Source organism: Amblyraja radiata, chromosome 3 (genome assembly GCF_010909765.2).
Source record: "Amblyraja radiata isolate CabotCenter1 chromosome 3, sAmbRad1.1.pri, whole genome shotgun sequence".
In the NCBI taxonomy this organism is placed as follows: domain Eukaryota; kingdom Metazoa; phylum Chordata; class Chondrichthyes; order Rajiformes; family Rajidae; genus Amblyraja; species Amblyraja radiata.
The window spans coordinates 115,332,527-115,360,192 of record NC_045958.1 but is presented as its reverse complement, the minus strand read 5'-3'; the positions used below and the strand labels follow the sequence as shown (position 1 = coordinate 115,360,192).

The 27,666-nt window shown below is 44.2% G+C and overlaps 1 protein-coding gene across 1 annotated transcript in view; it reads right to left on the bottom strand.

Annotated features, from left to right (window-relative positions):
* LOC116971596 (ankyrin repeat domain-containing protein 31-like) overlaps positions 1-20,236 on the bottom strand; it is a 45,944-nt gene extending 25,708 nt beyond the window's left edge. The window contains exons 1-5 of the mRNA XM_033018831.1: positions 20,112-20,236; positions 17,187-17,269; positions 8,242-8,330; positions 6,923-6,969; positions 2,582-2,673 (exon numbers count right to left, since the gene is read on the bottom strand). Coding sequence (XP_032874722.1) covers positions 2,582-2,673; positions 6,923-6,969; positions 8,242-8,330; positions 17,187-17,269; positions 20,112-20,236 — 436 coding nt within the window. The remainder of the gene's footprint in view (positions 1-2,581; positions 2,674-6,922; positions 6,970-8,241; positions 8,331-17,186; positions 17,270-20,111) is intronic.
* Positions 20,237-27,666: the final 7,430 nt, after the last annotated feature.

The following is a 27,666-nucleotide window of genomic DNA, read 5'->3' as shown; positions in this document are numbered from 1 at the left end:
CCCTTTTCCCGACTCTATCTTTAAGAGCCTTATCTAGCTCTCTCTTGAAAGTATCCAGAGAACCGGCCTCCACCACCGCTCTCTGAGGCAGAGAATTCCACACTCACAACTCTCTGTGAAAAAGTGTTTCCTCATCTTCGTTCTAAATGGCTTATCCCCTTATTCTTAAACTGTGGCCCCTGGTTCTGGACTCCCCCCACATCGGGAACATGTCTCCTGCCTCCAGCGTGTCCAAACCCTTAATAATCTTATATGTTTATTAAGCAGAAAGCAGAAATGCTTCAAAATGAGGACCCAAAGGCAACTATTGCTGAACATTACAAAAATTAGCATCACCCAATTGATGAAGTAAAATGAACAATTGCAATTTTTATATTTGCTATTTACAATGAGAAAATTATCTGAGGGAGTGGTTTACAGGTCTTAATTATGACTACTTAAAGAACTTTAGCTATAAATTATCTTGCAGCACAATATTTTTATGCAGCACACCGCATAATTTTAGATATATTATAATATGCAGTACATAGTACTGTAAATTATAGTGTGATACACCATGCAGGTATCAACGTATTACTGAACATACTGCAATTATGAACACTTAGGCTTCAACTGCTAAGCAACTGCCTTAACTAACATTATTTGAAGAGTTCTACCACGGGATCTGACAATGAGGAATATGCCAGGGACAATTGTTCATCCCCATAGTCTCTGTTTTAATGCTGATGGTCAAGGCCTCATAGTTAAACATTCCAACCCACTGTATGTTGTATGTATTGTATTCATTGAGGGCAAGGCTTGCCAATTGCACTAGATGGTGCAAGTTCTTGAAATCACAAAAAAGTTTGTTTCTAATTTGTTTTTACTGACATAACAATCCGCAGTGTTTATTTAACCCAAAATAAATGTATGGTGCTATGCAGTTTTTTTTAATTGGAATATTTGTATCACACATGAACTTTCTTGTTAAAAACCTAAGTTTTGGTATCTTGGTCCATGCCTATAAATGTTTCTTATTTTGAAATAACTGGTAAAATACCTATAACAATATTAATGGTCACCAAAGTACAATACATACAAAATACAGTGGGTTGGGATGCTTAACTACATTATACAAATGCACATTACAATAAAGATTCACAAGTAATTTCCACAGTGTCACCGTTTGATCAGAACCAGTAACAATTATGGCAGTTGTTTGCAACAAAAACAAGTAGGAAACTTTAAACTAAATTACAAAAGTAAGTGATGGAGCCAAGAAAACAATCTCTCCCTCAATGTCAACAAGACAAAGGAGATTGCAATTGACTTCAGGAAGCAAACCAGTACACACATTCCAGTTTACATTGAAGACTGCACCATAGAAAGCATCTTATTGTGATGCATCACCACCTGGTTTGCGAATAGCTCCATCCAATACTGCAAGAAATTGCAAAGAGTTTGGACATAGCCCCAACCATCACAGAAATGAGCATCCTTCCAATGACTCCATCTGCACTTCACGCTGCCTCAACAAAACCTTCAGCGTTGTAGTGGCAGATTATCATATCTTTCAGGTAATTAGCACCCTAGCCGCTATTTGGATGAGAATGGTTGAAGGGGGTATCTTCTATACGCATGCAAGCTCACTCACAGACTTCAGATCTTCTTCTCAGATATGACTTCAAAACACAATCTTTTGATGAATAAATGCTTTGTTGATAGAAAACAGTAAGATACATCCAGGTTTCTTCGACTCGTTACTACAATCTTCTTCAAACTCCAGCTTATTATTTTAGACATTAGAAAACTCCTCGTGTCTCCGTAACACTGGCAAGATCCGCATGGCCCGCATGGTCGAAGGGTTAAGCTTCCCCATCGGCTCTCCGAATTAATCTAAAAACTAAACTTCTGCGTAAGCATCTAAGCTCCAAAGACGCCCAAAAACACGTCATAAATCCCACCCACAATATACCGGACCGTCTAAAATTTAAAGGCACATGCCATCCTCAATGACATGCAAAACAGGCCAAATGGCCACCACAAGCGTAACTAAGGACCAGTCTCACCCTAGTCATCTCTCTTCTGCCCTCTCCCATCAGGGAAGAGGGACAAACATTTGAAAACGGATTCTTCCAGATTCAGGGACAGTTTCTACCCAGCTGTTATCAGGCAACAGAACAGTCCTCGCATCAGTGCAGTCCTGACCTCCTATCTGCCTCATTGGCGACCTTTAAACTGCCTTGAATTGTAATTCACTGACTTTCAATTATATATTTTTGCACTAAATGTTGTACCTTTTATCTGTGCACTCTAGACGGCTTGATTGTATTCATGCATAGGTTCTTATTTGACTGGATAGCACACAAAGAAAAGCTTTTCACTGTACCTTGATACATATAATAATAATAATAAACTAGAAATAATGACAAAAAAACAATTAAACCCGAGGCTTAATATTTTCCTTGGGTGAACTATTTTCAACTGTTTATTCATTTGATTCTCTTTGCCATCATAACCAATGCAGTGAATGAATGAATGAACTTAATAAAATGGCTAGCATATAAAGATACAAGTTTGTAAAATTAATTCTATTACATACCTTGACAGTAATTACGTTCAATATCAATACGAGGCACATGGGAACTATTTCTATCACTGCTAGATACACCAGTCACACATGTCACACCAAATCTAAAAAAAAATACAATTGTATTTACTGATCCAAAAAGCAATATTGTATTTATCAGAAATATATTAATGTTTCAGATTTCCAACGAGCTACCGATCCAAACATTATAGACGGAACTTTAATTAATTTCTGCTTAGTCAAGAGACATATAGCATGGAAACAGGCCCTTCAGCCCAACTCGTCCATGCCGACCATGTTGCCCTGTCAAAGCTAGTCCCTTTAGTCCATGCTTGGCCTACATACGACCAAACTATTCCTATCCATGTACCATCGGGGAGCGGCCTTGTGAGGGAAGTGCCTTGTGAGAAAAGTGCGAGTCATTGGCTCGAGTCTTCGGCGAGGAGGCTGAGGAGAGGAGACTACGCCAAAAGTTAGAGAGCACGAGACAAGGTGAACACATGACGGGTAAGAAGATTCCGTGCGAGGTTTGCAGGATGTGGAAGGCCAGGGACACTGATGGTGCCTCTGGCTGCTACAACTGTGATAAGTGTGTCCAGGTTCAGTTCCTGAAGGACCGTGTTGGGGCACTGGAGAAGCAACTTGATGACCTCAGGATCATCGGGGAAAACAAGAGTTTCCTGGACAAGACCTACAGCGAGGTTGTCTCGCCAAGGATACAGGAAGAATTAAGGTGGGTGACTGAGAGAAAGGGGAGTAAACGTGGAGAGCAGGAGACCCAGGCAGATGTGCCTACTAAAAACAGGTATGCCCTCTTGGGAGTTGTTGGGGGAGACGACGATTCCAGTCCGAATAGGGACCGGCGTGAGAGGGGAGGTGAATACCAAAGTCAAAGTGTTGTATAAGAATGCGCAAAGTATTAGAAATAAAGTGGACGAGCTTGAGGCTCAGTTAGAAATTGGTAAGTATGATGTTGTGGGAATTACAGAGACATGGCTGCAAGAGGGCCAGGGCTGGGAACTGAATACAGGGTATTCGTCCTATCGAAAAGACAGACAGGTGGACAGAGGGGGTGGGGTAGCTCTGTTGGTGAGGAATGAAATTCAGTCCCATGCAAGGGATGACATTGAAACAGGAGATGTGGATTCAGTATGGATAGAACTAAGGAATTGTAAGGGTAAAAAGACCCTAATGGAACTTATCTACAGGCCCCCAAACAGTAGCCTGGATATAGGGTGCAAGTTGAATCAAGAGTTAAAATTGGCATGTCGTAAAGGTAATGCTACGGTTGTTATAGGAGATTTCAACATGCAGGTAGACTGGAGAAATCAGGTTGGTATGGACCCCAAGGAAGGGAGTTTGTGGAGTGCCTCCATGATGGATTCTTAGAGCAGCTTGTACAGAGCCTGGGAGAATTCTGGATTTAGTGGTTTGTAATGAACCGGATTCGATAAGGGAACTTGAGGTTAAGGAGCCATTAGGTGACAGTGACCATAATATAAGTTTTAATCTACAATTTGAGAGGGAGATGGGTAAATCAGAGGTGTCAGTATTAGTCTTCACTAAGGAGGACACAAAAAATCTTCCTGATGTACTAGTGGTCAGAGGATCTGGGGTGACGGAGGAACTGAAGGAAATCCACATTAGGCAGGAAATGGTGTTGGGTAGACAGATGGGGCTGAAGGCTGATAAATCCTCAGGGTCTGATGGTCTGCAACCCAGGGAACTTAAGGAAGTGGCTCTAGAAATCGTGGACGCATTGGTGATCATTTTCCAATGTTCTATAGATTCAGGATCAGTTCCTGTGGATTGGAGGGTAGCTAATGTTATCCCACTTTTTAAGAAAGGTCGGAGAGAAAAAACAGGGAATTATAGACCAGTTAGCCTGACAACGGTGGTGGGGAAGATGCTGGAGTCAATCATAAAAGATGAAATAACGGCACATTCGGATAGCAGGAACAGGCTCAGTCCGAGTCAACAAGGGAGAACCAGTGGATGTAGTGTACCTGGACTTTCAGAAAGCATTTGACAAGGTCCCACATAAGAGATTAGTGGGCAAAATTAGGGCAAATGGTATTGGGGGTAGAGTGCTGACATGGATAGAAAATTGGTTGGCAGACAGGAAAGAAAGATTGGGGATTCATGGGTCCCTTTCAGAATGGCGGCAGTGACTAGTGGGGTACTGCAAGGCTCGGTGTTGAGACCGCAGCTAGTTACAATATATATTAATGATTTAGATGAAGGGGTTACAAGTAACATTAGCAAAGTTGCAGATGACACAAAGCTGGGTGGCAGTGTGAACTGTGAAGAGGATGCTATGAGAATGCAGGGTGACTTGGACAGGTTGGGTGAGTGGGCAGATGCATGGCAGATGCAGTTTAGTATGGGTGAATGTGAGGTTATCCACTTTGGTAGCAAAAACAGGAAGGAAGATTATTATCTAAATGGTGTCAAGTTGGGAAAAGGGGAAGTACAATGGGATCTGAGGGTCCTTGTTCAACAGTCGGAAGAAGGGTTTCGGCCCGAAACGTTGCCTATTTCCTTCGCTCCATAGATGCTACTGCACCCGCTGAGTTTCTCCAGCATTTTTGTGTACCTAATGAAAGTAAGCATGCAGGTACAGCAGGCAGTGAAGAAAGCGAATGGCATGTTGGCCTTCATAACAAGAGGAATTGAGTATAGGAGCAAAGAGGTCCTTCTGCAGTTGTACAGGGCCCTAGTGAGACCACACCTGCAGTATTGTGTGCAATTTTGGTCTCCAAATTTGAGGAAGGACATTCTTGCTATTCAGGAGTGCAGCATAAGTTCACAAGCTTCATTCCCAGGATGGTGGAACTGTGATATGCTGAGACAATGGAGCGGCTGGGCTTGTATACTCTGGAATTTAAAAGGATGAGAAGGATTCTTATTGACACATATAGGATTATTAAGGGTTTGGACACGCTAGAGGCAGGAAACATGTTCCCGATGTTGGGAGAGTCCAGAACCAGAGGCTCAGGGGCCACAGTTTAAGAATAAGGGGTAAGCCATTTAGAATGGAGATGAGAAAACACATTTTCACACAGAGATGTGAGTCTGTGGAATTCTGTGCCTCAGAGGGCGGTGGAGGCCGGTTCTCTGGGTACTTTCAAGAGAGAGCTCGATAGGGCTCTTAAAGATAGCGGAGTCAGGGGATTTGGGGAGAAGGCAGAAACGGGGTACTGATTGAGGATGATCAGCCATGATCACATTGAATGGCGTTGATGGCTCGAAGTGCCCAATGGCCTACTCCGGCACTTATTGTTTCTTGTCAATTGTCTACCTGTCAAAGTGTCTTTTAAATGCTAAAAGTTAAAAGAGTTGCCTTTCAGGTTCATATTAAAACTTTCCCCTCTCACCTTAAACCCATGCTCTCTGGTTTATGATTCACCTACCTGGGTGAAAGATTGTGCATTCACCCCATCAAGTCTCCTCATGATTGTATATACTGCTATAAGCTCAACCCCTCAGCCTCCTGCGTGCGAAGGAATAAAGTCCTAGCCTGCTCAACCTCTCCCTAGAGCTCAGGCCCTTGTGTCTAAGCAATCGCCTCATAAATTTTATCTGCAATCTTTCCAGCTTAATGACATCCTTCCTATGACAGGGTGACCAAAACTGAACACAATACTTCAAATGCGGCCTCATAAATGTTGACTTGTACAACATGTTGTCCAATTTTTCATATACCGAATTCCCGTGGGTGACAAACTGATTCCTTTTTTACCAACGCTTATAAGCTGATTTTGCTAGCAAGTGAGAAAATACACAAAAATCATTTGATAAGGTAACCATACCTCCAAAGTATTGTAATGAATGGCATCTAAAGGACACAAGACTGACAAGAAAAGAAAAATACTGAAGGGGGAGATAGAGAGGAACATTACTGCCATTCATATGAACAAACACAAGTATATACATCAGATCTTTGCATTTAATTATATTATGGGAGCTCGTTCTTATGCAGGGGGAGGGTGGGGGGCATAAATCAGACATTTGGAATCCAGGGAGAGTCTGTACTTGGATCAATGGACAAGGTAAGGAGCTACAGAAGTTGCTCAGTTCTCCATTAATCTAATAATAAAGCAGGCACACACGGCTTGAGTGCGGGTTGAAAGAAGTGAGAAGCAACTCAAAGAAAGATCTCATAAAGTGCACTCTGGTTCTTGATGCTCTCAAAGTGTGATTAGTCATTAAATATCAGTAGATCTCTACTTTGCAATGAAAGACCCAAAATAATTCAAGCCGATTTATTTTGAAAGCAGCCAATATTGAAGTATAATCAAAGAGTATTTTGAAAGCTAAATCAGACAGTCTAAATAACATATATAATCCTACCTTAGTACGGTATGTGATTGTGCCAACTGTGTTGCTTCATCATAAGCCTAGCGAAAATAAGTAAATGGAATGGTTACCAACACCTGAATCAATTGTATTTTTTCACATTTTCCAGCATAGAAAAGATTCCAAATTCTAAATGCTTTGAAATGTTCTGTCTGAATGGAAATCAAATGAAAAAAATAAAATATGGGAAGAAATATCACTTAATTGATACAATTTAAATGAATGATTTGTTACAGTAATTAGTAACTACCAGTGATGTGTTGTTCATGGATTTTAGGTTTGTGATAAGATTGAGCAAAAATCTACAGTAAATGAACAATAGAACAGTTTCACAGCCCCACCCACCTGGATTTCCTTTTCTAAATGCAAAAGGTCAAACAAGATGATATTCCACACCAACAAGGAATCCACAAGATGGAGTGAACAGGAGATACGAGAGACTGTAGATGCTAGAATCTTGAGGAAAAAAACTGTAGAAGGAACTCAGCAGGTGAGAAGGTATCTGTGAAGGAAATGAACACAAGTTTTGGGTCGAGAACCTTCTTTAGACTGATGGAGTAAGGGGGAGAAAGCAGGAAAAGAAAGGTAGGAATGGGCAAAGCCTGGCAAGTGATAGGTGGATATAGGTGAGGGGGTTAAACGGAAGATGAGTGGAAATAGTGACAAAGACTAGCGATGAAAAGTTGATATGGGTGTTAGATAAGGAAAGAAGTGAAATGTAAAGGAATAGGGAGGTAAGGGAGGAAGAAGGTAAGAGGGAACAGGAGGGGAGACAAAAGGGAAATAGGGGACTCAGAAATGGGGAAGTGCGAGATGAGTGTACAGAGGGAAAAGGAATAAGGTGATGGGGGGTTGGGACGGGGGGCAGCGGGAGGGGGGGGGGGGAGATAGATAGGCACACAGGAGTGGTGAGGAGGGGGGAAGTGTGCACATCGGGGTGATAGTGGGAGGTGGGGGATGTGGAGGTGGTGAGGGGAAAAAACTGTGAGCGCTCTAGAGGAGTGGGTGAGTAAGTGGTAGGGTGGTAGGGGGGGAAAGTGAGTGCACACCAGGATGGGGGAAGGAAAAATTGAGCGCACCAAGATAGTGGGGGGAACAAAAGTGTGCACGCCAGGATGGTGGTGGGGAATGTATCCGCGCACCAAGGGGGGGGGGGGGGGGGGGGAGAAGGGTCTGTGCACACCTAGGTGTGGGAAACATGGGAGAAGGGTGAGGATGTGTTCGTACCACAGGGTGGGGACACACACACACATGGTATTACCATATCCTTCATTCTACAAGCCAATGTCTAATTCTGAAATAACAGTTCATACCGGAGTTTTCACTTGCTGTTGGTGATTTTCCATGTGTAATCGCAAAAGATTGGTTTTAGGTATCAGCTGAATCACAGGTGATGAACTTCCTAAAACAAGTAGGAAAGATGATTATTCACTTTGGGGACAGCGATCATCATTTTCAAATTAAGAAAGAATTTGTGTACTTCAAGATAAAAAGACAAATGGTTGCAAGACAAGAGTCAAGGGCTTAGTTATCTCAGAGGAAAATTGCAGAGTTAATTCAAGACTCCCTAAGTATATGACAATCTGAGGACAGAGACCCTGATGCCGGTACAATGTGTAGAAGGGAAATGTAGATGCTGGTTTACACCGAAAATAAACACAAAATGCTTTAGAAACTCAGCGGGACAGGCAGCATCTCTGGATAGAAGGAATGGATGACATTTCAGGTCTGAAGAAGCGTCTCGACCTGAAACATCACCCATTCCTTCTATACAGAAATGCTGCCTGTCCTGCTGAGTTTCTCCAGCATTTTGCGTCTATCTTCTGATACAGGTACACTTGTTTTTCATGTTTCCTGCCCAGCAATCCAGCAAGATCAGGCAAGTAGGTGAAGGAGTAAGTAGCAGTCTGGAAAAGGTATTAGGGGTTCAAGGATTCTTTGAGGGGACCCAAGGAAGCACTCTTGAACTTCTGACCACCCATTCAGATTTTGTTAAGCACAGAGCTATATGTTAAAATAATGATTATCATATATGCTGTGATTTAAAAACATTAATGAAATATCCCACAAAATTGGATGTTGCAATCACAGAACAATGAGTCCTGGCAGAGGGATGCTGAACAGGAGGGGGAGGGAGTGTTGGGGTGAGGCAAGGTAAGTGGGATTAGAATTTTTTTAAAGTCCTGGCAGCAAATGCTTGCATTTTTTAAAAGTTTAAAGAGGGAGGATGAAGAGGGAGTGCTGTGGGATAAGGGGAAAGGAGCCGCCCCTGCGCAGTTGGGGGCTATGGGTGAGTGGTGCAAAATTGCATTGGGGGGAATGGATTGCATTGAGGGAATGGGTGAGTGGCAGAAACGGGTTGAGTTGGGGGAACGGATGAGTGGTGGAATATTGCGTTGGGGGAACAGGGCTCAACGGGTCCCACTTGGTCTAGTACAAGTTCAAGTTCAAGTGAGTTTATTGTCATGTGTCCCTGATAGGACACTTAAATTCTTGCTTTGCTTCAGCACACAGAACATAGTAGGTATTGACTGCAAAACAGATCAATGTGTCCATATACTATAATATAAATATATACACACTTGAATAAATAAACTGATAAAGTGCAAATAACAGATAATTGGTTATTAATAATCAAAGTTTTGTCCGAGCCAGGTTTAATAACCTGATGGCTGCGGGGAAGTAGCTGTTCCTGAACCTGGTTGTTGCAGTCTTCATGCTCCTGTACCTTCTACCTGAAGGTAGCTGGGAGATGAGTGTGTGGCCAGGATGGGGTGGGTCGTTGATGATGCCCCCAGCCTTTTTGAGGCAGCGACTGCGATAAATCCCCTCGATGGAAGGAAGGTCAGAGCCGATGATAGACTGGGCAGTGTTTACTACTTTTTGTAGTCTTTTCCTTTCCAGGGCGCTCAAGTTGCCAAACCAAGCCACAATGCAACCGGTCAGCATGCTCTCTACTGTGCACCTGTAGAAGTTATAGAGAGTCCTCCTAGACAAACCGACTCTTCGTAGTCTTCTCAGGAAGTAGAGGCGCTGATGAGCTTTCTTGATAATTGCATCAGTGTTCACGGACCAGGAAAGATCTTCAGAGATGTGCACGTCCAGGAATTTGAAGCTCTTGACCCTTTCAACCATCGACCCGTTGATATAAACGGGGCTGTGGGTCCCCATCCTACTCCTTCCAAAGTCCACAATCAGTTCCTTGGTTTTGCTGGTGTTGAGGGCCAGGTTATTGTGCTGGCACCATATGGACAGTTGCTTGATCTCTCTTCTATACTCTGACTCATCCCCATCAGTGATACGTCCCACAACAGTGGTGTCGTCAGCGAACTTGATGATGGAGTTCGCACTGTGACCGGCTACGCAGTCATGAGTATAGAATGAGTACAGCAGGGGGCCGAGCTCGCAGCCTTGAGGTGCTCCCGTGCTGATTGTTATCGAGGCTGACACATTTCCACCAATACGAACAGACTGTGGTCTGTGAATGAGGAAGTCGCGGATCCAATTGCAGAGGGATGCGCAGAGACCCAGTTCTGCAAGTTTGGTAACCAGCTTGGAGGGGATGATTGTGTTAAATGCTGAGCTGTAATCGATGAATAACAGCCTGACATATGAGTTTTTGTTGTCCAAGTGGTGCAGAGCAGAGTGGAGGGCCAGCGAGATCGCATCCACCGTTGATCTGTTGTGGCGGTAGTATCTATACATATTAGTATCTATATATATTACCAAAACTCTCATCTTGTTTGTTTCTATCTATCTATCTTTCTATCTAACTATGCGTGTGATCCCATGTGAACCTGGAACTATGGCAAAACTGTACACGATAGCGCAAATTTTTTTTTTGCACCACCTTACTCACCATTGTCCTGGTGGAATAATGCGTTGGGGGAACGGGTTATGTTGGTAAAAAGCATGAGTGGTGGAATATTGCCTTGGGGAACGGGTTGTGTTGGGGAACCAGGCCTCCGGGGGCTACGGGTGAGTGGTGGAATATTGCGTTGGGGGAATGGGTTGCATTGGGGGACCAGGCCTCTCGTGTGACAGGGACCCAATGGGTCCCACTTGGTCTAGTAAATATCACTAAAACTCTCATCTTGTGAGCGCTAAAATTTTGTACCACCTTACTCAGAATTGTCTCGTGGTGGTTTTTGTCAAGATTCGTTCAGATTGATGTTATATTTTACAAGTTAGTAACATTTTTAGCTTGACAAGATCTGACTTTGAGAAGGATTTGTTCAAATATGCACTGGCAGTTCCCAGCTACAAAGTCACAATGGGATTGTAGCCCTGCTCGCAACCATGTTGCAATCCCAGTACACTGAGTTCTGCTAGCTAGCAAGTGCTATTGAATCTTTTTTAGTCACAGTACACTGAGTTCTGCTAGCTAGCAAGTGCAATTGCATTTATTTTAAAGTGTAAAAAGAGGGAGAATAAGGCAAAAAGAGCCGCAGTTGGGGGCTATGAGTGAGTGGTGCAATGTTGCTTTGGGGGAATGGGTTGTGTTGGGGAACCAGGCCTCCCGTGGGAGCTATGGGTGAGTGGTCAAATATTACGTTGGGAGAATGGGTTGCGTTGGGGGACCAGGCCTCCCATGTGACAGGGACTCAACGGGTCCCACTTGGTCTAGTCTATATTACTAAAAGTAAGATCTTGACTGCTTTTGACTTACTGTGATGTGATTTCCAAGAGAACGCCACTACGTACGGCCGTCATTTTTGGCAACCTCGCTCAGAGCCCCCCTCCGCCGGACTGAACTGGAGGATATTTCCCATCGATGAAAAATCAGAGCGATATTAATGTTTAAAAAAATTTCGCCATTCTCTCTGCTGCCCCCGCTGGTGGCAGGGGGGAGGGACTATAAAACCCGGAAGTGTCGTGGCTCACTCAGTCTCCGCCAGACGGAGGAAGCGAGAGGGTCACGGCTCTCTGAGCTGCGAATAACATTGAACACACGTCTACTCCACGGTGAGTCCCCGGGATGTGGTTTTCAGCAAATGTGTTTGTTGTTTGCAAAGTGTTTGCCCAATTGGGTTGGCTTTTTAAAGGGCTTTAAGCAAATGTGTTTTGTTGGCTTGCAAAGTGTTTTTGTCCAATTGGGTTGGCTTTTTAAAGGGCTTTCAGCAAATGTGTTTTGTTGGCTTGCAAAGTGCTTTAGCCCAAATGGGTTGGCTTTTTAAAGGGCTTTCAGCAAATGTGTTTTGTTGGCTTGCAAAGTGTTTTTGTCCAATTGGCTTGGCTTTTAAAGGGCTTGCTTGCAACAGTTTTCGGATGGATAAAGCGTGAATAAACATTTCATTAGATCAGGACTGTTTAATTTCAAAATTGGCGCTCATTCTGTGATTTTCGCTTAGTTGCAAGATGGCGCTGATGACGTCATTTCCGGTTCGTGGCAAAAAGCAAGAGGGTGACGTCAAGATGCCGCCGAGTGCATGCGCCGTTGAATAATTCAAGAGAGCTGACTGCTCTGTCTATGGTGAATATGTTTGTTAAATGTTATTTAAGGCACGTTTTTGCTTCAGCACCAGCAGCCTCTACAGGAGGCTTTAAGCATTTGTTTTACACACTGTATATTCAACACGTTCTGAAGTTACTTGGCATTTTAGTATTGGGCGAGTGTGTGTGAGTGAATGTGTGTGTGTGTGTGTGTGTGTGTGTGTGTGTGTGTGTGTGTGTGTGTGTGTGTGTGTGTGTGTGTGTGTGTGTGTGTGTGAATGAGTCTGTGTGTGTGTGTGAACGAGTCTGTGTGTGTGTGTGTGTGTGAATGAGTCTGTGTGTGTGTGTGTGTGTGTGAATGAGTGTGTGTGTGAATGTGTGTGTGTGTGTTTGTGTGTGTGTATATGAGTCTCTCTGTGTGTGAATGAGTCTGTGTGGATGTCTGGGTGTTTGTGAATGAGTGTGTGTGTGTGTGTGTGTGTGAATGAGTCTGTGTGTGTGTGAATGAGTGTGTGTGTGTGTGTGTGTGTGTGCATGTCTGTGTGTGAGTGGCTGTGTGAGGTGAAGGGTGTGTGTGTGTGTGATCAACAAATAACAAATAGTACAAACTAGCGCAACAGAAAGCCCCCCACCCCCACGCCAGCAATATTGGAAATTGTGGGGAGGTGGAATATTGCGTTGGGTGACCAACCCTCCCATGTGATGCTGGGATCCAACGGATCCCACTTAATCTAGTCTATCCATATTACTAAAAGTCTGATCTTGACTTTTGGCTCGCTGTGCTGTGATTTCCGACAGAACGGCGCCACCTACGCCCTAATTTTTGGCCATCTCGCTCAGAGCCCCCCTCCGCCTTCTGGGGCCGGAGGATTTTTCCCATCGATGAATAATCAGAGATATTAATGTTTTTTTTAAAATCGCCATTCTCTCTGCGGCGCCCGCTGGCGGGAGGGGAGAGGGACAATAAACCCGGACGTGGTGTGCCTCACTCAGTCTCTGCAAGATGGAGGAAGCCAGAGGGTCACGTCTCTCTGAGCTCTGAATAACACTGAACACATGTCTACAAAACTGTGAGTGCCCTTAATGTGGTTTGAAAATGAAAATATGGTTGGTTTGAAGTAAAAATGCACTGCAAATGGTTGTTTGGGTTGAAGTAAAAATGCGCTGCAAATGGTTGTTTGGGTTGAAGTAAAAATGCACTGCAAATGGTTGTTTGGGTTGAAGTAAAAATGCACTGCAAATGGTTGTTTGGGTTGAAGTAAAAATGCACTGCAAATGGTTGTTTGGGTTGAAGTAAAATGCACTGCAAATGGTTGTTTGGGTTGAAGTAAAAATGCACTGCAAATGTTTGTTTGGGTTGAAGTAAAAATGCACTACAAATGGTTGTTTGGGTTGAAGTAAAAATGCACTGCAAATGGTTGTTTGGGTTGAAGTAAAAATGCACTGCAAATGGTTGTTTGGGTTGAAGTAAAAATACACTACAAATGGTTGTTTGGGTTGAAGTAAAAATGCAATGCAAATGGTTGTTTGGGTTGAAGTAAAAATGCGCTGCAAATGGTTGTTTGGGTTGAAGTAAAAATGCACTGCAAATGGTTGTTTGGGTTGAAGTAAAAATGCACTGCAAATGGTTGTTTGGGTTGAAGTAAAAATGCACTGCAAATGGTTGTTTGGGTTGAAGTAAAATGCACTGCAAATGGTTGTTTGGGTTGAAGTAAAAATGCACTGCAAATGTTTGTTTGGGTTGAAGTAAAAATGCACTACAAATGGTTGTTTGGGTTGAAGTAAAAATGCACTGCAAATGGTTGTTTGGGTTGAAGTAAAAATGCACTGCAAATGGTTGTTTGGGTTGAAGTAAAAATACACTACAAATGGTTGTTTGGGTTGAAGTAAAAATGCAATGCAAATGGTTGTTTGGGTTGAAGTAAAAATACACTACAAATGGTTGTTTGGGTTGAAGTAAAAATGCAATGCAAATGGTTGTTTGGGTTGAAGTAAAAATGCACTGCAAATGGTTGTTTGGGTTGAAGTAAAAATGCACTGCAAATGGTTGTTTGGTGGGGTTTTGGGTTGAAGTGAAAATGCACTGTAAAGGGCTGTTTGTCTAACTTGACAACTTCCTGTTTGCACTATATTGATTTTAGGTAAAACGCTACCACTTACGGCTGTGATTTTTGCCCATCTTACTCAGTCCCCCTCCGCTGATCAGGTGCAGAGGAATCTTCCCATCAATAAAATATAAAAGTGTTATTAGTGTTTAAAAAATGTTGAGAATCTCTCTCCTGTCAATCACGCCATGAAGGCCACACTTTTCCGGGTGAAGGGGGAGGGATTATAAAACCCGGAAGTGTGGGTGTGGCTCAGTCTCTGCATGATGGGGGAGGGGGAGGTCACAACTCTGTCTAAGCTGTGCATCAACTGAACACACTGAATGTCTACTGAACTGTGAGTGTGGTGTTTTGTGTGGTTTTATGGTGGTTTCCCCTTGCTTGAAATGGTATGAAACTGCATTTTAATTTGGTGGTCTTGCACCCTCCTTGAATGGTATGAAACTGCACTTGAATTTGGTGGCCTTGCACCCTGCTTGAAGTGGTATGAAACTGCGCTTGAATTTGGTGGACTTGCACCCTGCTTGAAGTGGTAGGAAACTGCACTTGAATTCGGTGGCCTTGCACCCTGCATGAAGTAGGAAATTGAACTTGAATTTTGTGGTCTTGCACCCTGCATGAAGTCGTAGGAAATTGAACTTGAATTTTGTGGTCTTGCACCCTGCTTGAAGTGGTATGAAACTGCACTTGTTTTGTGGCCTTGCACGCTGCTCGAAGAGGTAAGAAACTGCACTTGAATTTGGTGGCCTTGCACTCTGCTTGAAATGGTAGGAAAATGGATTTGAATTTGGTGGCCTTGCACTCTGCTTGAAATGGAATTTCAAGGAATAGCCGTGAGTCAACTGCCAGCCCACCAGTCGTGAGTGAGCTACCAGCACATCAGGCTTGAGGGACTGAGCTGCCACCCCAAGAATCCATTTGACCCAAAATGTCCATACTAGCCCTCTGGAGACCAGTAGTCCCTGCAGCCAACAACACCCATACCAATATTGGAATTGGTGGAGAGGTGGAATATTGCGTCGGGGGACCCGTGTGAACATGGTAGTCTAGTATATTACTAAAACTCTCATCTTGTCTGTGAGCGTGTTTGTTTGCTAGCTTTTTATGATCTGAAATACGCCAAAATGGTACACAATAGTGCTAACATTTTTAGCATCACCTTACTCACCATTGTCCTGTGGTGTAGTGTCAAGTTCCGTTCAGATTGATGTTATATTTTACAAGTTATTAACATTTTTAACTTTACAAAATCCCACTTTAAGGATTTCTTCAAATCTGCACTGGCGGTTCCCAGCTACGATGTCACAATGGGATTGTAGCCCTATTCGCAACAATGTTGCTATCCCAATACACTGGGTTCTGCTTGCATTTTTTTTAAAGTTTAAAATGAGAAAGGTGAATAAGACGAAATGAGCCGCAGTTGGGGGCTATGGGTGATTGGTGCAATATTGCGTTTGAGGAACGGGTTGCGTTGGGGAAACAGGTGAGTGGTGGAATATTGCGTTGGGGAACAGGTTGCATTGGAGGACCAGGCCTCCCGTGTGACAGGGACCCAATGGGTCCCACTTAGTCGAGTTAGTAAAAATTCGAGTATAAATAGCCTGGTTTACCATTATTGGCTCGACATCTTAAAGCCAACAAAAAACTCCTTCTAAGTCAGACAAATCAGGAAGCAACTAACTATCTGCCTAAGAAACTGGACTTTACTCTGTACTTCAAGCTTGGAGTGCAATTGGCAAAGGCAGCACAAGCAACAGATAGAAAATTTGAAATTAGCGTACCAATTTGAATGATCTGAGATTACGTTGAGTAATGTTATGTTACACTATTTAATTCTGACAGCTATTTGACATAATAATGACTTGGAAAACAAGACTATAACCCAGCATATAAAATAATCAAGAGAATAGTTGGAAAACAAGGTACAATTATAAAGCTGACAAATGGACCTCTGACGTTTGCAGAGAAAGAATGTAACTGTCGTGATTTCTTGATTTAATGGTCACATAGGTCACAGTCTACAGATGGAGCCCATAGTTAAGAAATCCCCAGAACTTACACATGTCAATTATCTACTGAATCTCTTATTTTACAATTTGTCAAATTTGTCTAGTTTTGCAGCATAGTTTGTAATTTCAAGTAACTCTTGCATTCCCTTTATCTCCGTCCTTCCCCCAGCCTAGTCGTCCTGGTAGTTTCACTGTCCCTTCGTTATCATCTCTTCCACAGCCAACAATGGACCATTGCGGGCTCCATCTTTCCTGGGTCATCAGTGCCAGCTCTGATTTGTTCTATGTATATTTTCATAACTAGTTTCCCTCTCTCCTGACTCTATCTGAAGAAGGGTCTCAACCCGAAACACCACCTATTCCTTTTCTCCAGGAATGTTGCCTAACCTGCAGAGTTACTCCAGCATTTTGTGTCTATCTCAGATGAAGATTAATTTCTTTGAAAAACTGTACTCTCGTTTGCCAGTAATTTAGAATGTATGTGGGTGCCTTTGGGAAATAAAACGATTGGACTCAGCTGCAATACCCTTTGCATAAAAAGAACAATTTCACTGGCAATCTCCGTGCTAATACAAGCCATTGTAACTAGACAATTACTGATCTGGCAAATATTGTCTTGAAAAAAGTGCAATATCCAGGAGGGAGGAAATTAGACAGAAGAGAAAGGAACTGTTGATCATACAGTATATAAAACAAAATGTAAAATATTACCTTCAAATGGAGCTTCCATCCTTGAAGTAAAATCATTCATTGTATTGTACAGCTGAAAAGCATTTTTATGAATAAACAGCATTCTAGATGAAAGCAAGAAAAAAATTACAATAATGAAAATACAATTTGGCAAGGTGCAGCATTATAAGTATGCAAATGATATTTCAACCTGCTAACATTTAAAAGCTACTTGAAGAATAATCGAGTAATGGAGTTGTGCCGCACAGAAACAGGGCCTCTGCCACATCCAGGCTGCCCTTTTTGCCAACCTGCACGAATTCCATTAGCCTGCATTAAGGCCTGCAATGATACTGCCCTATCTGTCCAATTTCCTCTCGAAGTTTCTTAAATGTAATGATTCTACGATACAGCTGAAAAGCATTGATTCCACCATCTCTTCTGGCACCTATTTCCATATATTAATGGCTTTGTGTGTGTAAAACACAGTACAGCAACGAGCCCTTTAGTCCACATTGTTTGTGTCAAACATGATGTCAATTTAAACTGATCTTTTCTACCTGTACATGATCCATATACAGGTATCTCTCTTCTTTGCACTTCCATCTTCCTATCTGAAGGCCTCTTCAATGTCACTATCGTATCTGCCTCCACTACCACTCCTATCAATGCATTCTAGGCCCCCACCACTGTGTAAAACACTTGTCACGCACGTCTTCATTAAACTTTCCCCCTCTCACCTTATAGCCGTGCTCTCCAGTGTTGCTCATTTCCACCCTGAGAAAAAAGGTTCTGACTGTCTGCCCTCCACCTCCGACTTTCCAAAGAAAACAATAGGAATGAACAAACCTCTCCTTGTGGCTGAAACCCTCTAACCCAGGTAGCATTCTGGTAAACCTCCTCTGCACCCTCTCTCCAAAGCCTCTCGTGTAGATGGGGCACGTTAGTCGGCATGGGCTAGTTGAGTGAAGGGCCTGTTTTCACACTGCATGACTCTATAGCACTGCTGGGTGGTGGAGGAGGCAGAGATGATAGTGGTGTTTGAGAGGCTTTTAGAAAGGAACAGGGATATGCAGGCCACGGAGGGATATGGATCATGTACAGGCCATAAGTTTGTCTTGGTATCATGTTCAGCACACACATTATGGGCAGAAGCTCCTGTGCAAAACTGTTCTGACTGAGTGGTGCACGTGATTGAAAAGCAGGAGAATCGAAGGCAGTAATAGGGTAGGCGTGGAAGCTATGGTCATGTTTGATGTGGTGGGGTCACAGTGACTGGGGTCACAGTGCGTATGGTGGGTACTGTCATGGTTGATGCGGTCACGGTGAATGTGGTAGAGATGGTCACGGTGAATGTGGTAGGGATGGTCACGGTGGGCGTGGCGCGTGGGTACGGCGATGGTAGGTTTGGTCAAGGTGGTCGCGGGCACGGTGGATACGGTCATGGTGGGTACAGCGGGGTGGGTCAGTGGGCATTGTCACAGTGGAATTGATGGGTACTGTCATGGTAGGGGTACGGTGACAGTAGGTGCAGTTGTGGTGGGCTTGGTGGGCACAGTCACAGGGGCGTGGTGGTTGCCGATAGTTGGTGGTCACGATGGGTACGTACACGGTGGGTACAGTGGGTGGCCGTGGTGGGTGAGGTCACGATGGGTGTGGGTACTGTGTGCGTGGTCAGTCGTTACAGTTGCGGTGCTTTCTGTCACGGAGGGCAGTCACGGTGGGTTCGGTGGATACATTTGGTGCAGTTGCTGTGGGTGAAGTCACGATGGGCATGGTCACGATGGGTGTGGGTACAGCGTGCGCGGTCACGATGGGTGTGGGGGGGTGCAGTGGTGGTGAGTGGGGTGATGGTGGGTGCAATGGGTGTGGTGGATACATTTGGTGCAGTTGCTGTGGGTGCAGTCATGGTAGGTATAGTCACGAACGGTGCAGTGGTGGTGGGGGCGGTTGCAGTGGTGGTGGGTATGGTGCGTGCAGAGGTGGTGGGTGCAGTGGTGGTGGGTGCAGTGGTGGTGGGTGCAGTCACGGTGGGTACAGTGGTGGTGAGTGCAGTGGTGATGGGTGCGGTCACGGTGGGTACGGTCACGGTGGTGGTGGGTGCAGTCACGGTGGGTGCAGTGGTGATGGGTGCGGTGGTGGTGGGTGCGGTGGTGGTGGGTGCAGTCACGGTGGGTGCAGTCACGGTGAGTGCAGTGGTGGTGGGTGCGGTGACGGTGGTGATGGGTGCGGTGGTGGTGGGTGCGGTGACGGTGGTGATGGGTGCGGTGGTGGTGGGTGCGGTGACGGTGGTGATGGGTGCGGTGGTGGTGGGTGCGGTGACGGTGGGTGCAGGGGTGGTGGGTGCAGTGGTGGTGGGTGCGGTGACGGTGGGTGCAGGGGTGGTGATGGGTGCAGTCACGGTGGGTGCGGTCACGGTGGTGGTGGGTGCGGTCACGGTGGGTGCAGGGGTGGTGGGTGCAGGGTGATGGGTACAGTCACGGTGGGTGCAGGGGTGGTGGGTGCGGTCACGGTGGGTGCGGTCACGGTGGGTGCAGGGTGATGGGTGCAGTCACGGTGGGTGCGGTCACGGTGGTGGTGGGTGCAGTGTGATGGGTGCAGTCACGGTCACGGTGGGAGCGGTGACGGTGGTGGCGGGTGCACTGGGTGCGGTCACGGTGGTGGTGGGTGCAGTGTGATGGGTGCGGTCACGGTGGGTGCGGTCACGGTGGTGGCGGGTGCAGTGTGATGGGTGCAGTCACGGTGGGTGCAGGGGTGGTGGGTGCAGTGTGATGGGTGCGGTCACGGTGGGTGCGGTCACGGTGGTGGCGGGTGCACTGGGTGCGGTCAGGCTGGGGTCGCGGTGAACATGTGCAGCCGGTGAGGGCCGAGGAGACGACGGCGCGGAGATGGATGGAGGGAGGTTAAGTCGGGCCGGGGTTCACGCGGCACTGACGGCCGTTGGCCCCTCGAGCGGGAGGCGGGTACCTGTCCGCGCGCCGCTCGTCCCCCTCCTCCTCCTCCTCCTCCTCGCTCTCCTGCACCGACCCCGCCACGATGGTCTCGTCGCTGTCGCTGTCCGACGCGGCCTCCGATTCCCGCCGACCCGCCATCTCACAACCGCGGGCACGCGCGCGGCCCGGGACCCAGCAAGCGCGGGCACGCGCCCCCCTCCTCCCCAGCAACCGCGGGCACGCGCTCCAGCAACCGCGGGCACGCGCGCGGCCGGGGCCCCAGCAACCAGGTGAAACCACTGCCCGGCCGCCCAAACCGTCGACGCTCTGCCGGCCGTGGGTGCGAATGAACTGCCTGCTACCCCCATGGGGTTTGACTCAAGTCATTGCAGTAATGCGGCCAGGTAAACGGTGGCACAGCGGTCGAGGCGCTGCCTCACAGCGCCAGAGACACGGGTTCGATCCTGACCTCGGGTGCTGTCTGCACCAAGTTTGTATCAAAGATGTTCGAGCTCCGGGTTTCCTCCCACACTCCAAAGACGTACATGCTTGTAGGCCAATTGGCTCCATGGTATGACTCGGTCTATGGTATGGTGGGTCTATACTCTATCTATGGTATGGTCTATGGTCGTAGGTGGTTCATTGTCCCTAGGTATAGCAATGTTACAAAATTTTGAGGTTTAAAAAATCAAGTCTGCAATTTATCCCATCAGATAAAGCATAAAAAGAAGTTTAATTTAACACCTAATTCACTTTCATATCTTCAGTATTAAAAAAGTTATGGCCATTTTTATACTCGGAAATTAGCATATTGTTCCCTATAGGGGGGTTGCACGTAAGGTCACTGGGTCATAGGGCTTGACGCACTGAGCCGCTCAATCCATCTGGAGGACATCCGTAACTTCCGGAATATTTTATTAATGCAAGAAACGCGTACTTTCCTACCTGTTAAAAACCGCCAAAATGTTGAATTTTTGTGATGAAAAAAATTGTGGAAGTCGAGGTAAGTACTGTGAGAGACCCAACTTCATAATTCCAAAAGTGAAGCGAAATGTAGGTAAATAGAAGCGAGAGCTGAAGGGACAACAGCAGCTAAAGTGCTTGGTAAACATTGGCTGTGCAGATATCGGAATTGAAAATATTGGGAATTATCTCGTTTGCTCACTGCATTTCATCAACAGTAAGGCATTATTTGTGTTTTTTCTTCATTCCTTTGGTATCTAAAAAGTCTCAGAAGTGATAAATCTGGCTGTAAATTTTCCTTCAGATGCGTTTTCATTTTGTATGTATAAACCCACTTGAGAACCATGGGCGATTTAAAAAATTTACAACCAGATTTATCACTTCTGAAACTTTTTAGATGCCAAAAGAATCAAGAAAAAACACAAGTAATGCCTTAGTTGATGAAATGCAGTGAGCAAACGGCCAATGTTCGCCAAGCACTCTGGCTGTTGTTGTCCCTTCAGCTCTCGCTTCTATCTACCGTCATTTCTACTCACTTTTGGAATTCTGAAGTAGGCTAAATGTCTCACACGCTTATCCCGATTTCCATAATTATTTACAGCACAAAAATTGACATTTTCGGCGGGTTTTAATGGGCCCGCTATGCGGTTCATCGCGTGTACTCCACTTGGATTAGCGTTGCAACAGTACGGGTCATGGGTCGTGACCCGACTGCCGTGAAACCTCCCTATTGCTTTTCCATTGACTTAACACAAAAGCTGTAATCGAGGGCAGTCAAAAGCCAATCTTCTATCTTCTATCTATCTATCATATAATATATAAAACTCTCGCCCAAGATTCCGAAACGGAACTCCGTCCGGCTGTCACATTTCTTCCATTGATTCCCTGCAACTCCGAAACTGGACGCAGAATCGCCGACATCTTTTCCATTTCGGTAGAGATTTCACTTTTCTTTCTACGTATCCGCTCCTCATTACATTCAGTCGTGTTTAGGTACACGTTTTTAATCAAATCCTTCCCCCCCCCCCCCCAATATTTCAAAACTGAACTGGCTTCACACCCACAGAACCTTCTCCAGCCCCAGCCCCTGCTGAACGTTCCATCGTGTGATGTCACAATGCCCAATCTTCACATATGTCCAATCGGAATGGATCCATTTACATATGCCTATGCAGGAGCCCCAGCCAATGGTGAACGTTCCATCGTGTGATGTCACAATGCCCAATGCTCAAAGACATCGTTGCCATAGAGAGGGAGTACAGAGAAGGTTCACCAGGCTGATTCCTGTTATGTCAGAACTTTCATATGAAGAAAGACTGGATAGACTCGCCTTGTAATCGCTAGATTTTAGAAGATTGAGGGGGTATCTTATAGAGACGTTTAAAATTCTTAAGGGGTTGGACAGGCTAGATGCAGGAAGATTGTTCCGGATGTTGGGGAAGACCAGAACAAGGGGTCAAAGTTTAAGGATAAGGGGGAACGCTGAATCGCCGACATCTTTTCCATTTTGGTAGAGATTTCTCTTTTCTTTCTAAGTATCCGTTCCTCATTACATTTCGACGTGTTTAAGTGTACGTTTTTAATCAAATCCTAACCCCCCCCCCCCCCCCCAATATTTCAAAACTAAACTGGCTTCACACCCACAGAACCTTCACCAGCCCCAGCCCCTGCTGAACGTTCCATCGTGTGATGTCACAATGCCCAATCTTCACATATGTCCAATCGGAATGGATTCATTTACATATGCCTATGCAGGAGCCCCAGCCTATGGTGAACGTTCCATCGTGTGATGTCACAATGCCCAGTGCTCATAGACATCGTTGCCATAGTGACAGTACAGAGAGTCAGATGTGGGCCGAGGAGCCTTCAAGACAACATGAGATGTTCCCATATTGTGTGAAAATATTTACGTCATTCACCCCTGAACCTCGATAAGAACACCACCTGCACATCTTAATTAAATTAGAGAAAAACGGAAAAGAGGTCGGGCATTTACACTTTTAAGGCTCTGTGTGTGTCGAAGCTTCGTGTGTGTGATGCCGCACCGCTGACCCCCCCACCACCACCCCCACGCGTTGCCGAGACGGACCCGACTTCGACGACTTCAAGATACGATATTTTAAGACGGCAGGGACCCGACTTCGACGACCAAATCTCCCCTGGGGGCTACAGGTAGGGAACGGTCTTTATGCACTTTTCCAACTCTGTGTGTGGGGGTGGTTAGTGTGTGTGAGGCCCCCCCCCCCCCCCCCCCTTTGGGGGCTATTGGGGGCCGCAGGACCGCCCACGTCTTTTCCACTTCGTCAGAGATTTCGCTTTTCTTTCTAAGTATGCGCTTCTCATTTCATTCCATCGTGTTTAAGCGCACGTTTTTAATGGATAACATACACCCCCCCCCCCCCCCCCAATACTTCAAAACTAAACTGGCTTATCACCCACACAAGCCCCGATGCTCAAAGACATCGTTGCCATAGTTACCGTACAGAGAATAGCCTGTGAGCCGAGGAGCTTTCAAAACAACATGAGATGTTCACATATTATGTAAAAATATTAACGTGTTTCAGACCCCTGAAACTCGATATGAACAACACATGCACAACTTAATTAAATTAGAGAAGAACGAACAATATGTCGAGATTTTAATATTCCAATCAATGCACGTTTGACATTGAGTTGTCTGCCAGTTGGCCAATCACGCGCTTTGTTTCAGGCCAGCACACAAAATGGCTGAGAGGGCTTCACAGATGCCTGTTTTACTGGAGATTCAAATGTGTTGTTCTGTGGAATAAATGTCATGGAAACTTGCATCAGCTTCATTGTATTTAGTGCAAAAAACATAAAAAAAGACAGAAGAAAGTGCTGCGAAGTGGATAAAGATGCAAGAGAACAAGGTCCATGCTGATGTGCTGGAACACAAATGAACCCATGAATCACCTACCTGAAAGGAAAGACTAAAGGCCGGAATTTATGAACATCTAACTGTATGGACTTTAATTAATCTAATTGCACCCTTTATAACGTTAATAGATTCATTCATTCATTCATTCATTCCTTATTCATTCACTCACTCACTCACTTACTCAGACATTCATTCATGAAATTGAGGGCCTGAACTATAACGCGGTGAATTGAACATTGTCACTAATGCCAGCCTGTTGTACAGTTATTATTCTATAACAGATAATCTCGGAGCTTCATGCGAAAACATGCAGGGACAAAATGCTCCGATCGCGTAACTTACGAACTCGCGGCAAATAGCAATCAATTTCACTCCCTTTTTCTCCCGTTATCATGGTCCGAAAACGAGCAGACTAACAATACTGACGACCACCCACCCCCCCCCCCCCCCCCCCCCCTGCCCGGCCACAGATATGATCCTCGCCTCCACGATCGCCAATCGGCCGCTTATTAATTGAGACCGCTTCTTCACTTTACCGCGAGTACCGGTAGGTTTTCACAGGAAGCACCGAGCTTATTTCTTAACGACTAATTACTCTACAACACGCTGGCATTAGTGACACTGTTTACTTTACTGCAATAGCTTAGACCCCCACACCCCTCTCCACCTCCGATCCCACACCCCCCCTCCCTCCACACTCTTCCCCCTCTCCCTCCTCATCTTTGTGTGTGACGACAAACGCACCACCCCCCCCCCCCCCCTTTGGTGCAGGAGGCGCGCGCACAGCATCTTGAACGCTCAGCAAATGTTTGAATTCTTCACTAACCGTCATTCTGACTTTGCTTGTGAAGACAGGAGTCGTGGATTGCATTTGTCTGACAATAATAATCAGCTTTATTTTTATTGGATAGAATTTATTGTTTCACATCAACCTGATCATTATATAAATCTTAAAAAGTCAATTTAATTTACAAGCTTATTTTTAAAAAAAAAATATTTTATTGCATTTCATTGTTATTTTCTTTATTTTTATCAATTTGAATTTACTAATTTAACTGTTCATTATAAATCTTCAGGAGTGCATTTCATTTTTAACATTAACATTTTATTGTTAAATTCAATATTTGTATTTCATTGAATTGATTTATTTCTCACTTAACATTACTTTTAAAGACTAATAATTTCAACACCCCTCCCTCCCCCTCCCCCTCCGATCCCACCCCCCCCCTCCCTCCACACTTTTCCCCCTCTCCCTCCTCATCTTTGTGTGTGACGACAAACGCACCACCCCCCCCCCCCCCCCCTTTGGTGCAGGAGGCGCGCACACATCATCTTGAACGCTCAGCGATTGTTTGAATTCTTCACTAACCGTCATTCTTACTTTGCTTGTGAAGACAGGAGTCGTGGATTGCATTTGTGACGATAAAAATCAGCTTTATTTTTATTGGATTGAATTTATTTGTATCACATCAACCTGCTCATTATATAAATCTTAAAAATTCCATTTAATTTACAAGCTTATTTTTTAAAGAATAACATTTTATTGCATTTCATTGTAATTTTCTTTATTTTTATCAATTTGATTTTTCTCATTTAACTGTTCATTATAAATCTTCAAGAGTGCATTTCATTTTTAACATTAACATTTTATTGTTAAATTCTATATTTTTATTTCATTGCTTTGATTTATTTCTCACTTAACATTACTTTTAAAAACTGATAATTTCAACACCCCTCCCTCCCTCTCTCCCCCCTCCCCTCCCCCTCTTCCTCCCCTGCCTCTGAAAAAACGTTTTACTAACGTTAAATATTCCACGTTTGTTTCATCTTTACCATTTTGAAATTTCTAGATTCTAAAAGCTTGCCTTTGAAAACTAAAATCATTGAAATTTCACTTTGTCATCGTTGACTTTTTTAAAAGAAGATAAGTTGTGAGGTCGGGTGCATAGTGTGAAGACGCTCTGATCTGTTTGTGGAGGCGCAGGCATAGAGAAGAGTGCATTTCATTTAAACGAATAATTTTATAACATTACCATTTGATTGCATTTCATTGTAAAATTCATTGTTTGTTTTTCATTGAATTGATTTACTTCTCACTTAATATTACTGCATTTTAACACATACTTTTAATTTCAAAAACTGTTTAACAAAAAAATAATTGCTGACTTTTCATTGACAACTTAGATTCAAATTGATTGTTTTTTCACTGTCATCGTTGACTATTTTTTAAATTTTTTACACAAAATATTTTGACATAAACTTTTTATACGTTAAATTTACCCAATTTGAAAAATCTTTATCATTTTGAGAATACAGACTTCTTGACTATTGTCTTTAATTCATAAAGACTGTTTTCTAACATTAAAATTAACCCATTTGTTACATCTTTACAATTTTGAGATTAACGATTGTCTTTCATTGAAAACATTTTATTGGTTTTTATTTGACGTTTAAATTGATAACATATTTAAAAAGACATTTCATTGTAATTGGCAACAGGTTTCATTGTGATTGATTTCATTCTAGAGGAAAGGAACAATTTTCAAGAAATTGATCTGTTTTCTTTGACAACTGAGATTTCAACAAAATTTCTTTGTGATTTATTTCATTTGATCTCATATCTACCATTTTGAATAAATTCATCTGAGAGTGTGTTTCGGCTTTTTAAAATTCGGAAAAATTCCATTTTGTATAACTTATTACAGTCTTCATTGCCAACAGAGATTCTGTTTTCAAATCATGCCAAGAGGAAAGAATAAACATACAGGGCGGTCGTGTGATGAGAAAAAGAAACATCGAGAAGTAATGAGGAGGAGAAAGGAACAACTGACTCAGCAAGAAACAACACAAAATCTCCGAGATAATCCAGAAATAAACAAGGAGAAAAGGGCACAACAGACACAGCCAGAAACATCTCACTGTCTCCAAGATAGTCAGGGTACACAGCGGGAGAGAAGTGCACATGAGACGAACCAGGAGAGAAGGGCACAAGAGACACAGCCTGAAACATCTCAGTGTCTAGAAGATAGACAGGGGAGACAGCGGGAGAGAAGTGTACATGAGATGCAGCAAAAAACAACTCAACATCTCAGAAATAAACGAGAGAGGGAGCAGGAGAGAACAACTCAAGAGACAGAGCCAGAAAGAAGTCAACGTCTCAGAAATAAACGAGAGAATGAGCAGGAGAGAAGGACTCGAGAGACAGAGCCAAAAAGAAGTCAACGTCTCATCAATAAACAAGAGTTGGAGCAGGAGAGAAGAACACAAGAGACAGAGCCAGAAATAAGTCAACGTCTCAGAAATAAACGAGAGAGGGAGCAGGAGAGAAGGACTCGAGAGGCAGAGCAAAAAAAAAGTCAACGTCTCAGAAATAAACGAGAGAGGGAGCAGGAGATAAGGACTCGAGAGACAGAGCCAAAAAGATGTCAACGTCTCAGAAATAAACGAGAGAGGGAGCAGGAGAGAAGGACTCGAGAGACAGAGCCAAAAAGAAGTCAACGTCTCAGAAATAAACGAGAGAGGGAGCAGGAGATAAGGACTCGAGAGACAGAGCCAAAAAGAGGTCAACGTCTCAGAAATAAACGAGAGAGGGAGCAGGAGAGAAGAACTCAAGAAATGCATCAAGAAACATCTCAACATCTTGAGGAACATCAAGAAATAATACAAATGAGAAGGGATTCAGAGATGGGAAATGAAAGAACTGGAAGGCTGGATGAACAACGAAATG